The sequence below is a fragment of the Macaca thibetana genome, chromosome 13 (assembly GCF_024542745.1).
Source record: "Macaca thibetana thibetana isolate TM-01 chromosome 13, ASM2454274v1, whole genome shotgun sequence".
In the NCBI taxonomy this organism is placed as follows: domain Eukaryota; kingdom Metazoa; phylum Chordata; class Mammalia; order Primates; family Cercopithecidae; genus Macaca; species Macaca thibetana.
The window spans coordinates 103405060-103417263 of NC_065590.1; the positions used below are offsets into that span (position 1 = coordinate 103405060).

The 12204-nt window shown below is 43.7% G+C and overlaps 5 protein-coding genes across 18 annotated transcripts in view; 3 read left to right on the forward strand and 2 right to left on the reverse strand.

Moving 5' to 3' along the window:
* The window catches only part of DCDC2C (doublecortin domain containing 2C), a 135929-nt gene extending 129529 nt beyond the window's left edge, over positions 1 to 6400 (reverse strand). For all 3 annotated transcript variants that reach the window (XM_050754059.1, XM_050754058.1, XM_050754057.1), the window contains exons 1-2: positions 6114 to 6400; positions 1864 to 1915 (exon numbers count right to left, since the gene is read on the reverse strand). In XM_050754059.1, coding sequence (XP_050610016.1) covers positions 1864 to 1915; positions 6114 to 6400 — 339 coding nt within the window. The remainder of the gene's footprint in view (positions 1 to 1863; positions 1916 to 6113) is intronic.
* The window catches only part of ADI1 (acireductone dioxygenase 1), an 847802-nt gene that overhangs the window by 620902 nt on the left and 214696 nt on the right, over positions 1 to 12204 (forward strand). The gene's annotated exons all lie outside the window — the stretch shown is intronic.
* EIPR1 (EARP complex and GARP complex interacting protein 1) overlaps positions 1 to 12204 on the forward strand; it is a 579020-nt gene that overhangs the window by 57542 nt on the left and 509274 nt on the right. The gene's annotated exons all lie outside the window — the stretch shown is intronic.
* RNASEH1 (ribonuclease H1) overlaps positions 1 to 12204 on the forward strand; it is a 173270-nt gene that overhangs the window by 3103 nt on the left and 157963 nt on the right. The window lies entirely within an intron of this gene.
* The window catches only part of ALLC (allantoicase), a 43981-nt gene continuing 39239 nt past the window's right edge, over positions 7463 to 12204 (reverse strand). For both annotated transcript variants that reach the window (XM_050754055.1, XM_050754056.1), the window contains exons 11-12: positions 8489 to 8613; positions 7463 to 7767 (exon numbers count right to left, since the gene is read on the reverse strand). In XM_050754055.1, coding sequence (XP_050610012.1) covers positions 7567 to 7767; positions 8489 to 8613 — 326 coding nt within the window. In that variant the 3' untranslated portion in view covers positions 7463 to 7566. The remainder of the gene's footprint in view (positions 7768 to 8488; positions 8614 to 12204) is intronic.

The window sequence follows — 12204 nt, forward strand, 5'->3', positions numbered from 1 at the left end:
AATGCAGGAACAGAAAACCAATCACCACATGTTCTCACTTGTAAGTGGGAGCTGAATGATAAGAATACGTGGACACAGGGAGGGGAACAAACACACTGGCGCCTGTCAGAGAGGAGGAATGAGGGGAGGGAGAGCATCAGGAAGAGCAGCTAAAGGATGCTGGGATTCATACCTAGGTGATGGGATGATCTGTGCAGCAAACCACCATGGCACATGTTTACCTATGGAACAAACCTGTACATCCTGCACGTGTACTCCTGAACTTAAAATAAAAGTTGAAGAAAAAATATAAAATAATTTTTAAATAGCCATTCTGACTGGTGTGAGATGGTATCTCACTGTAGTTTTGATTTTCTGCACAGTATTTTTGACACCTCTCTCAATGAGAACTATGTTTATAATCACATTTTTTAAATGAACAAAGTGGAAATTCAAAAATAAAAAAAAATTTTAAACTTTTTTGGGTAACTATAGCCTCATAGAGTGAGTGCCCAGCAACCTAATCCCTGCCCTAGGAGGACAAGGCCAGCGTGGGTGTGGAAATCCTGGTGTGCCTGCTCAGCATTTCATGTCTGTAGACCAAGGCTTCCTACTAGAAAAAAAGAAGTTTTGACAAGATAGTCTGAAATTTCCTCCCTGTCCTAAAATATTCCCTTTTAAGTCATATCTTATTTAAATCACTGAAATATGCAAAGGATGAACTGAGACTCAAACTCTAACAAGTGTTCTCAAGGGTGATTTCAGAATTGTTGCTTAATCCCACTCCCAGCCCCACATGGAGAGGGGAAAACAGGTAAAAGGTGTCAGGATGATCACAAATCATTTCCACGCTCTTTATTAAGGTAGCCCTGAAATTCAGTGACTGCCAGAATTGCTTTCTAGTTGGAAACTTGCCCTCTCGTCCTTGGCAAGTTACAATTTAAGGTGAGTAAAGTAATACATTTGACTTATTTTAACTGCCCTCAAGGGCAGACTCCAAGAAAGCAGCAGAACGATTCTGCAAGCTGGTGCTTGTGAACAATGCTGGGGCTACTGGCTACTCCAAAGACACAGAGAAGAGCAGCTTCTGTCAGATGTAGAGGGAAGCCCTTAACTAGTGCTGGCGCATTATATGTATTTTATCATTTAGTCCTTACAAAAAGCTTCTGAGGTATCTATTATCATCTCCATTTTACAGGTGAGAAAATTTAAGAACAGCAATATTGCAAACTCAGAGAAGTAGATGCCCTCAAAATAACTCACTTGTGTAATAATCCACAAAATAAGTCCATTTTAAGTAAAAACGTTAAATTCTAAATATCAACAGACTATCTGACTTAAAACTGTGGTTTTTATTGCTTATAAAAAAGGAATGTCTCTTTAAACAAATTAAATGGTTATTTTTACTAAGAATCAAGTGATAAGAACGGTGTGATGGAATGTTCTGTCCTGTAGACCTCATAAATGTCTATCAAGTACAAAAATGTTGAGAACTTGGGACAAATCTTTAAATTTAGCATTATAATTAGCTTCAACATTGCATAACTCTAAATAACTTTTCCTGAGATCTGTCTTTTCAAACCCCCCCCAAAACAAAAGGAAAATGAAAACTTCAATTAATTGCACAGTGTGCCTCAAAGATGACTATCTCCCTCCGCACATCTTAGCCTCTCTTCACTGCCTTCCGCCACTTGGTTACTTAAGTGCTTTGACAAGTATGACAAGCTTGCACAGCATGTTCTGACTTCAAGAGCAACACAGCTCTGCAGGCATTCCCTTCTAAACATTGCTTCTGTAAAACTTCAATTATTCTATGCCGACATTTACATTTTTACCAAGTTGGCCAATTTATTCCATTATTAGTTGGTAGAAGCGAACACTTACTTCCTTCAACTTCCTTATCTTTGCAGGTTTTCGGGGAACTATATGAATATAACTGCAAAAGAAGAAAGAAGAAAACATCATTAGAAGGAAGATATTCACACAGAAAGTTCCAGACTCTTTAGAAATGAGTCCTTTTCCGGCTTAATAGATACAACCCCACAGCAATTTGGAACTAGAATCTAAAATTGTCTCGGTGTTAGAATCCACATCAGAATACAATAGCAATGCTGTTGTAGGACAGTTTTCACACTGGGTACTACTGGCACTGCCCCTTGAAAGTGTCTCTTAAGTGACATTGCTTTCCCTCATGTAATTTTATTAAAGAGAAACCTGAGAAATCATCGAATTCAACAGCATTTTTTAACCAGGTTGCTGAAGGCCCAGAACTGCAAGCTCATCAGTGTTCCCATGACAGGCTAAGGTCGGACCAGAAACCCAGACTCTCCTCCAGCTCCTCTGCAGCCCCACTGCTCCCTCCTGGTTCACAGAAATTCAACACTGCTCCCCTTTTGCCAAAACTGCAAACTGGAAAAGAGTCACCAGCATAAAATGTGTCTGAGCCCTACTAACGCAATGTTTTTTTACTGTTGGGGACTTTGGGGACTTCCATGTTCCTCAAAAATAAAATGTTTTCAGGGTAATAAATAATACCTTCAAATTTATATGTGATACTAAGGTTTCTTCCTGATTTAAAAAAAATACGTATTTGAGATTGTTATTATTTTTGATAGTCTTAGCAATATTTAGAGAAGGGTCAACTTATACTGGTAAATAGAAGGGGAAGAAATAACTAAGTGTTCAATAAAGAGTCACAGACGCAGATCCCCACAGAAACTGGTCAAGTAAATGATGACACTCGCCAAGGGTGGTCTCAGGGACTGGTGGGGGCTGTGGCCAGTGGGAGCGTCCCTTCCCTTCTGGGGTGGACAGGGCCTCACACATCCAGATAGTGGAGATGCGCGCAACTACAACCAAGTCCTCTGAACAATCAAATCCTCTATTTTTTCCAAGGGAGACCAAAAGTTCATGTTATTACATGAATTCTCCCAAATATAAAATGCTGCAGCCAACTCAAATCTTCGAAAATTGTGTGAACCAAACAAAACATGGCTGCTGGCTGAGTTCGGCCTGAGCCTCTCCACTTGCCTGGAGGCCCTTGTAGCCACTCTTCACTAGCTAGTCTAGTTTTCATCTTTTCCAAATAAATATTTTAAATTTGTTCTAAATTCCCAAATTCCATCTTTGTTTATGAACACTAATCTCCCAAATGAGACATCTGACTTTCATTACATGGAACCAAAAAATAAAATTTAACACAGAAAAACACATAAAAAGATCCTACAAAAACACAAAATACTATTTATTATTTCAATGTTGCGCTCCCAAGAACATACAAAAACAGAAAGAAAAGACAAATAGTTCCTCAGAGAGCCCATGACCTGAGGTCTTTAACCCAGGCACTTAGAGAAGCCTGCTGGGTGGGCTTGGCGTGCCTTGAGGTGGGCAGGGAGTGGGTCTGTGAAGCTGAGATGGGACCAGCAGGTGCAAGCTCCCTCCTGGCTACTTCCAGAGAACAAAGGAAGAGAAGAAACCATCCATGAGAACCAGTGCCAGGCACTTTACCCTACGGCATTCATTCCATTCTCCCAACCATACCGCAGAATGGATGTTAAGCCTGCTTTATTGATGAGGACACCAAGTCTTGGAGAGGTTATTTAACTTGTTAAACATTACTCAGGTAGAGAAAGCCAGGATTAAATTCCACCAGTCTCTGGCTCTGAGGCTCTGAAGCCAGCATTCCCGTCATCTATCACAACTTTTACTCTTTCTCCTGTCATCTGCTAGTTCCCAGGTACAAATGGGTGGCCAGGGAGATGAGAAGAAAAAGCTGGGTTGAGGAAGAATGAGGATGGTTTGATTCAAATAGCACATTCACACTCATGTCTCAGCAACCAGCTCTAAGGTAAACAGGGTAATGTTCCTAAGCATTCAAATTCTTTGGGGTCCCGCCCCTAAACACACACAGACACATACACGCACACACACACATGCGTGCACACATACGCAACACCCTGATTTAGATTTTGTTGTAAATATGACTTTCTCCACAAAAGAAATATTAATTCTAGGCTATAAAGCCTAGACACTTTAAATTGTTTTGAAAAGTAAATATTATAATATTTTGTTTTATAAAGAAAAAAATTATGGTCTTTGGGTCTCAAATTATTTTATTCCAGGAAATGTCTGAGTAATGATTGGATATTGGATAGATTTGTTGATGTTTGTCTTTTTAATGCACCATCTCGAAACCACTATTACGAGGGGAGCTCCCGGATCACTAACATAACAACAGGCTTCACTTCAAAGTCCATTTGCTGGTGACACAATTAGAATATTGTTTTCCGGTGAAAATTAATTGCACTGCTCAATGGTTTAGCAATTACAGAATATAAATTTCCAAGAGCTAGTTTACTTTACTAATACCAGTGAAAATCCAGCCACACTTTTCAGAGCTTTGCTCACCAAAGTCTGAATTCCAATTTCATACTCAATGACCTAAAAGAAACTGAAGAAAAGGAACCCCACGTGCTCTCTGTGTTGACCTTCACATGCAGACACGGCTCATCTATTTTACAGTACTTAAGATGCATGGATAATAGATAACGCAAAATAACCCAGGCTGTCTGCCACACGGACCCTAATTCCCCTCCCTCTGCAGTGGGTGACATGTCTTTCCTCCCAAAAAGTAATCATAAACAGTAAAAGCACTGGGAAGAAAAACATCTCAATTTTTTCTCAATACTTTTGCTACATGTCCAAAACATTTTAAATAAACTAGGAGACTGGAGACTCTCTCTACAAAACTGGAGGTATAACAGGGTCTGCTGGAAAACGCCTAGCCCCACAGCAAGAGGAAAGAGGAACATCTCCCAGGCATGCTCCAGGCTTCGTGGCAGGCGCTTGGTATGTCTCCTTCCCCGTTTGCTAACATGTAAAACATAGGCCAGTTTTACAAGGAAATGTCTTAGGATAAAGTTAAATACTTTTCATTATATGTGTATCAAAAAGGACTTTAAAGTCAGTTTTTGTAGAAATATACTATTTAATTGTAAAACAACACTCAGCACTGGATCCTGGGTGAGACGTCTGTTCTAGATATTGACATCATCTGCCTCGCCCAGAAAAAATAATCACAAATTACATGGCTCTAAAGGAATATAATTTTGTCCACGAATTCTCATACATAACAGGATTATCATAGTAATAAATTTCACTCTGAAATATGCTAATCCAGATTCTACCTCTTAGCAACTGTGATGCCTGTGACTTACGATTTTTCTTCAGAAACAACTGAATAGTAAATTCTCATCTTTGCAAATACCACTAAGAATTTGGAACCATACACCAGCCCTCACACTAAATCCTACTACTTTTTCAAAAAACAACAAACAAAACTCAAGATGCTGATTTAATTCAGAGCATTTTTGAACTGGGAGCATTTGAAAGAAAATGGAAATCCTCTCTGGGCAATCTCACTTTTATCTCAGCCCTCGAAGAATGTCCCTACACAAAGCTATACAAAAGGAGTAGTTCACAGTCAAACAATAAGGACACCTACAAGGAAATAAAGGACCAGGAGAGAAAAGCAGCTGAGATCACAGAAAGCAGACACAGGCTGCAAGAACGGGATTACAGACACAAACCGAGGGAGGGCAATAGTCTCATTAATTAAAGGCAAGCTTGAAAATGCACGCAGGCCCAGGTGATGAACACAGAGTTAGAGGGGCCACCCTGAGCGATTTCAAATGGGAACTGCCCAACCCGCCCCATTCCCAGGCTCTGCCCCCACGTCCCCCATGTCCCTCCCCCCGCCCTTACGCCCCTCTCCACACACCCCCCCCCCGCGTTTCTGCCCCATGCCCCTCCCCGCCACGCCCTCCGGGCAGTCTCTGGAGCCGTCCTGATTCGCCCTGCCCTGCCCCATAGGAAGGGGCCCTGGGGGTAGGGCTGCCTCGGCTTCGCCCCCAGAAAACCACGTGGCCTGGGGCGGCCTGACTCCGGCGGCGCTTGACCCACTCCAAAGACGGGCGCCTGAGCCGGGAGGGAAGCCTGGAGAGGACACCTCGGGGGCACGGCCCTGACCACGCTCAGACCCAAGAGGGCGCGGGGGGCGCGGGGGGCGCGGGGGGCGCGGGGGGCGCGGGGGGCGCGGGGGGCGCGGGGGGCGCGGGGGGCGCGGGCGCACTTACTCGAGCTCCTTGAAGCGCTCGCGGCCCGCCGCCACGTACTTGCCGCCCGCCTGCAGCGCGTCCAGCTCCAGCACCCGGTGCCCACGCGTGGGCGTGAAGAGGCGGCGCACGCCGAACGGGACGTCCACCTGCTCCGTGAGCTGCTCCAGCAGCGCCTCGAAGGTGGCCGCGCGGCGCCGCGACAGCACGAACTTCTTGCCCACGTAGAACGGGTCCCCGTTGCGGTACACCACGATGGTCTTGGCGGGCGTGGTGTCCACCAGCGCGGAGGGCCCGCGGGTGCCCATGGCCGCGCCCCGCTCCTCGCTCTCCGGGGCCGGGAGGCTGCAGAGCTGCGCCCAGGCCCAGGCACCGCCGACGGAAGGTCCTCTCCAGCCGCGGGCGCGGGACGGGGACGGCACGGGGACTGGACGGGGCTGCTAGGCGGGCGGAGGCTGCGTGTTGACGCGACCCTGGGCGATTGTGACCGCCTGGCCGCCAGGGCGAGGGGCGCGAGGCTGGGGCAGGAGGGGGGCAGCGGGGAGCCCGGGCAGGTGAGGGGCGGCACCGGGCAGGGACAGGTGATTGGGTAACGGGGAGACCAAGCAGGTGAGACAGGTGAGGGGGCAACGCGGAGCCCGGGGAGGTGACTGGCGTGAAGGCAGAGCCCAGGAAAAGGAGGAGGAGGAGGCCAGAATGATTGTGCTGCGCTCCCTGGGACGCCCACCGTGCCCCCTCCCCCTACACTCACCGCCCTCCTCTGTAGAAGCGGTAGAGAGGGGCGTTATGGAGGGACCAGGACCATATTGACAATCAACACTGGATGGGTGCTGGGAGCTGCTTCACATTTTTGAACCTCTGTTTCTTTGATCTTGAATTTGACCGGTTCAGACCCAAAATCTTCTAGGACTCCTGGCCCAGAGTGGAGAATTTGAGCTTTTCCACCAGAGGAGGAGCTGTGCAGAGCCACTGGAGCTTGTGAGGGGCAGCGCTATAGCCACTGGTGTGCAGTGTCAGGCGTGTGCCATTCAGAACGCACCCTCACTGTGGTTAAGAATGATTCAAAGGGAGAGGGGATCTTTGGAAGAATCGTTCCTACTCTGGGTAAAGATAGGCCAGTCCTCTTGAGTGATTCTAGAAATATATTTTCCCAAAGGTTTTGATGAGCTTGACAAAGTTTCAAAGACAGTAGGCTACATGTTATAGCTGGAAGTCCACACCGAAGGTACAGAATATTGATACTATCAATATCAATATCTTGTAATGCTAAAAAAAAAAAAGTAGTTCCTTAGAGACCACCATTCACAGCCATAGCCAGTATGTAAGCTACCAAATGCCTCATAGCAACATTAAATACAGAGATCCATTTATGAGATGACCACTTTATTAAATCACCAGGTGTTCAAAACACTTGAAAAGAAGACTATGACTGGGAAATTCCTGCTGTGTGTCTGACACCGGGACTTTGTGTGTGTTAAGGGTTTGCTTTGAAGCCCACCGAGAACTTCATCATGGGCTTCTCCCGGGGCCTCAGGAGGCAGATGGAGCTGGGGAAGCCCCGGAGCCGAAGGCGGCTCACTCCCCCGTCGGGGACGATGGTGAGCCTGGCGTGAGTGATGACATCTTGGAGCTCCAGGGTCAGGCTATCGAACAGGTGACTTTGGTTGGGAGACAGCTGAAAAGCAAGCAGATGCAGAGGTCCTAGTCTGTTAACAGGGCTTGTGTGGCCGAATGAGCCCACGCCCCAGGCAAACCTTTGGCTTGGACTTAAGCGAAGGGGCTTTAAAATAAGTTATTAATTGATGATAATTTGGCTTTCCATGAAAATCTGCTAGTAGGGATAGGATGCCCAAATAATACATGAATAATCAGGCCCCAATAAACAATTGATGGGCAACCTAAATGCCCACCAATTGTTTCTCATAGTTGATTATACATAAGCAAATTGATAAGAAAATGAAAGAAGAGATCATCTTGGTCTCTCCCAGAGATTATTCCCTATCTTTACATGGGAGCAGCTCTCACCTCCAGCCTGACCCTCTTTCTAAATCAAAGAAGACACTTGTGGAATATCTCAGAGCGTCCACCTGCAGGTCCATTATAGCTTTAAATGTGCTAGTAGCCCCTTCTACAAAGTTAAACATAATGCAGAGACATGTTTCCATGTATGTATTCTGAGCACGTAACAATTTTGTTCTAACAAAATTTGGAAATACTAAAGTGGAGAGAAATACAGCCTTTCTTCTTATTTAAGTTTTCAGATAGGGGTTTTAAGCCTCATTCATTTCACCATTAAACTGAGCAGAAACCTTGGAGTGTATCCTAATCCTACAAAAGAGAATCTTAGGGAAATAGCATAGTCTGAGTGCTGGCTCCTAATAACATGCCACACGAACCTTGGTCACTGGAAGCAGTGGTTTCCACTTGTGGGCCGGGAGAATCCACTTTTGCTTGATCATGTCTTCTTCTTCCTGAGTGGTCAGGACGCATCCATCCACTTTACAGCTGTCAGGAGCATTGCCTGTTGGAGCAAAACACAGCATGATTTTCTGCCCTCATTTACATTCAGTTTGGCATATAGGACATCATGCTTTTTTAATAAGATCAAAAACCCAGCAAAGAATAAGTCCCTGCTCTTCCTGAGCAAAAGCAAAGGTATGAAGTATGTGAGAGAAGGAACAAACTGGTTTGTGATGCTCAGATTGCCTCATGAAATAGACATTTCTTTTTCAGAAGACTCAGAAGCAGTCCACCATATGTGAAGGGGCTGGCGCATTTCAGTTTGAATGTATAGCGTTCTCACTTTGAAATCTGAATGTATTTGATAAGCTTCCTCAATTGCAGATTTAATTACTTGCAGACTGCTATGTGGCTCATCTGAAATTATTATGAAGCTGGAAAATATTTTCCTATGACATATTTCTTAACATGACAATCAAAAGAAAATACTGAGTTTTATGTTAGCTAGCGCTGGGCACCAGCCACACACATGTATTTGGGAATTTCTGAGTCATCTTCAGGTGAGAGTATATGGTCCTGAGATTCTTCTCTCTTTGGAATATCATAGGAATCGTGTGCTCAGTGGGGTTAGAGGACCTTGGGGGGAAGGTCCCACTCTCTTTGAGAAGAGAGAACTTCTGTTGGGGCTCTTTAGGATCGACAGAGTAGGAGCTGCTAATTAAGAACCCTGGAAAAGAGGAGGCTGTGGCTCACATGCCCCCTTTGTGGCCCATCTCTCAAAACGGTGGTCTCCAGGGTGGGCGAACATGCCCCTGGGGTACATACGGACACAAAGGACACGCAGGAAGAGAACATTAGAGCTGCTATTTCTATTTGTCTGCTATACATACATATGCGAATGTATATTAAGCTTTGTGTATTTGATATAACTTACTATATTATTGCTATAAGTGGATACCGCCATGATCCCTCATTTCCATTACAGTCATCATATTGTATGTACCAGAGGTATTCTGAATGATCGACAGTGGTAGATTCATGACCTGTTGCAGTTTTGGGTGCCTGCTTAAGTGGATATACTGTTTGTTATCTAGTTTTATCTAAAGCATCCCTCACAAAAATAAGTAAGTTATTTTAAACCATTCGTGCAGAGAACTGTGGATTAAATATACCACAAAAAATGCAAGTATGTATGAACAAGAAAATCCAGAACTGCCATTTCACCTGACCCTCAGTCAGCCACATTGAAAAGTAAAAACCATGGCCACATAACCGGATCTAAAATGCAGTCTTAAAAAAAACAAGCAATGGGGAAATGACTCCCAATTCAATAAATGGTGCTGGGATAACTGACTAGCCATATGCAGAAGATTGAAACAGGACCCCTTCCTTACACCATATATAAAAATCAAGATGGATTAAAGACTTAAATGTAAAACCCAAAACTATAAACACCCTGGAAGATAACTTAGGAAATACCATTCTGGACATAGGAACTGGCAAAGATTTCACGATGAAGATGCCAAAAGCAATTGCAACAAAAGCAAAAAAAAAAAAAAAAAGACAAATGGGATCTGATTAAAGAGCTTCTGCACAGCAAAATAAACTGTCAACAGAGTAAAGAGACAACCTACGGAATGGGAGAAAATATTTGCATCCTATGCTTCTGACAAAGGTCAAATATCCAGAATCTATAAGGAATTTAAACAAATTTACAATCAAAAAATCCCATTAAAAAGTGGGCCAAGGACATAAACAGATGCTTCTCAAAAGAAGACGTACATGCAGCCAACAAGCATATGAAAAAATGGCCGACATCACTAATCATTAGAGAAATGCACATCAAAACCACTGGGAGATACAATCTCACACCAGTCAGAATGGCTGTTATGAAAAAATCAAAAAATAACAGTTGCTGACAAGGTGGTGGAGAAAAGGAACATGTATACACTGCTGATGGGAGCGTAAGTTCGGCCATTATGGAAGATGTTGTGGCGATTCCTCAGAGAACTAAAAACAGAATTACCATTTGACTTAGCAACCCCATTATTGGTATATAACCAAAGGAATATAAATCATTCTGCCATAAAGACATGTACATGTATGTTCACTGCAGCACTGTTCACAATAGCAAAGACATGGAATCAACCTAAATGTCCATCAATTGTAGACTGGCTAAAGAAAACATGATACATATACAACATGGAATACTATGCAGCCATAAAAAAGAATGAGATAATGTCCTTTGCAGCAACATGGATGCATGCAGCTGGAGACCATTATTCTTAGCAAACTAACACAGGAACAGAAAACCAAATACCATATGTTTTCATAAGTGGCAGCTAAATAATGGGAACACATCGGCACATGGACACTGGGGCCTAATTGAAGGTGGAGGGTGGGAGGAGGGAGATCAGAAAAAAATACTTATTGGGTACTATACTTGATACCAAGGTGACAAAATAATCTGTACACCAAAACCCCATGACACAGGTTTACCTACATAACAAACCTGCACATTTACCCTTGAACCTAAAATAATAGTTAAAAGAAAAAATAGATAAAATGCCGTCTTTCCAAAATAAGTTAAAATTACCAAGACTTCCTGAAATAATTATAGGCACTACTGTTGATGAGCCTGGCCTTGAACTTGATATAATGGTTAATAATTGAGTAAAGTCACAATAATTCCCAAGACATTTAAAAACCACTCACCCAAAACATGAATATAAACTGCCACTATTTATTCAAAAATGGCTAACATGGAATGCTCAATCCAGTACTTATAAAATGTCACATAACAATTATAAAATTGTATCAACTTCTTTTGAATTGTCTTAATAATACACATATGTATTTCATAAGAAAGTAAATACAGAATATCAGCGTTGTTTGTCCAAATATTTTTTAACAAATAGAGGTGCACAGTTTTTAAAATGTGTAAATCACTGTCTTAAAAGTGAAGCCTGGGGAAGAAATGGTCACTCCTCTTCCCCAGTCAGTCTGCTTAGGACCCTTCTCTGTAAAAAGGTGCCTCCCATCCCTGTGCTTCTCACAGGCTCTTTCCAAGGGGGATGCAGAGCCTCTATAGTAAAGAGCTGGACAGTGTCATGGAATCTTGTATGACTTTGGGGGTCATCCAGCCCAAATGTGAATTTTATAGAGAGGTTACTAAAGTTCAAAGGGTTGGCTGGGCATAGTATCTCATGCCTGTAATCCCACCACTTTGGGAGGCTGAGATGGGCGTATCACCTGAGGTCAGGAGTTCAAGACTAGCCTGGTCAACATGGTGAAACCCATCTCTACTAAAAATACAAAAATTAGCCAGGCATGGTGGCGGGCACCTGTAATCTCAGCTACTCAGGAAGCTAAGGCAGGAAGAATCGCTTGAACCCAGGAGGCAGAGGTTGCAGTGAGCCAAGATCATGCCACTGCACTCCAACCTGGGTGACAAAGCAAGACTCCATCTCAAAAATAAATAAATAAGGGTTGGGCGCAGTGGCTCAGGCCTGTAGTCCAGCACTTTGGGAGGCCACAGTGGGTGAATCACCTGAGGTCAGGAGTTCAAGACCAGCCTAGCCAACATGGCAAAAACCCATCTCTACTAAAAATACAAAAATTAGCTGGGTATTGTGCAGAGTGCTTGTAATCC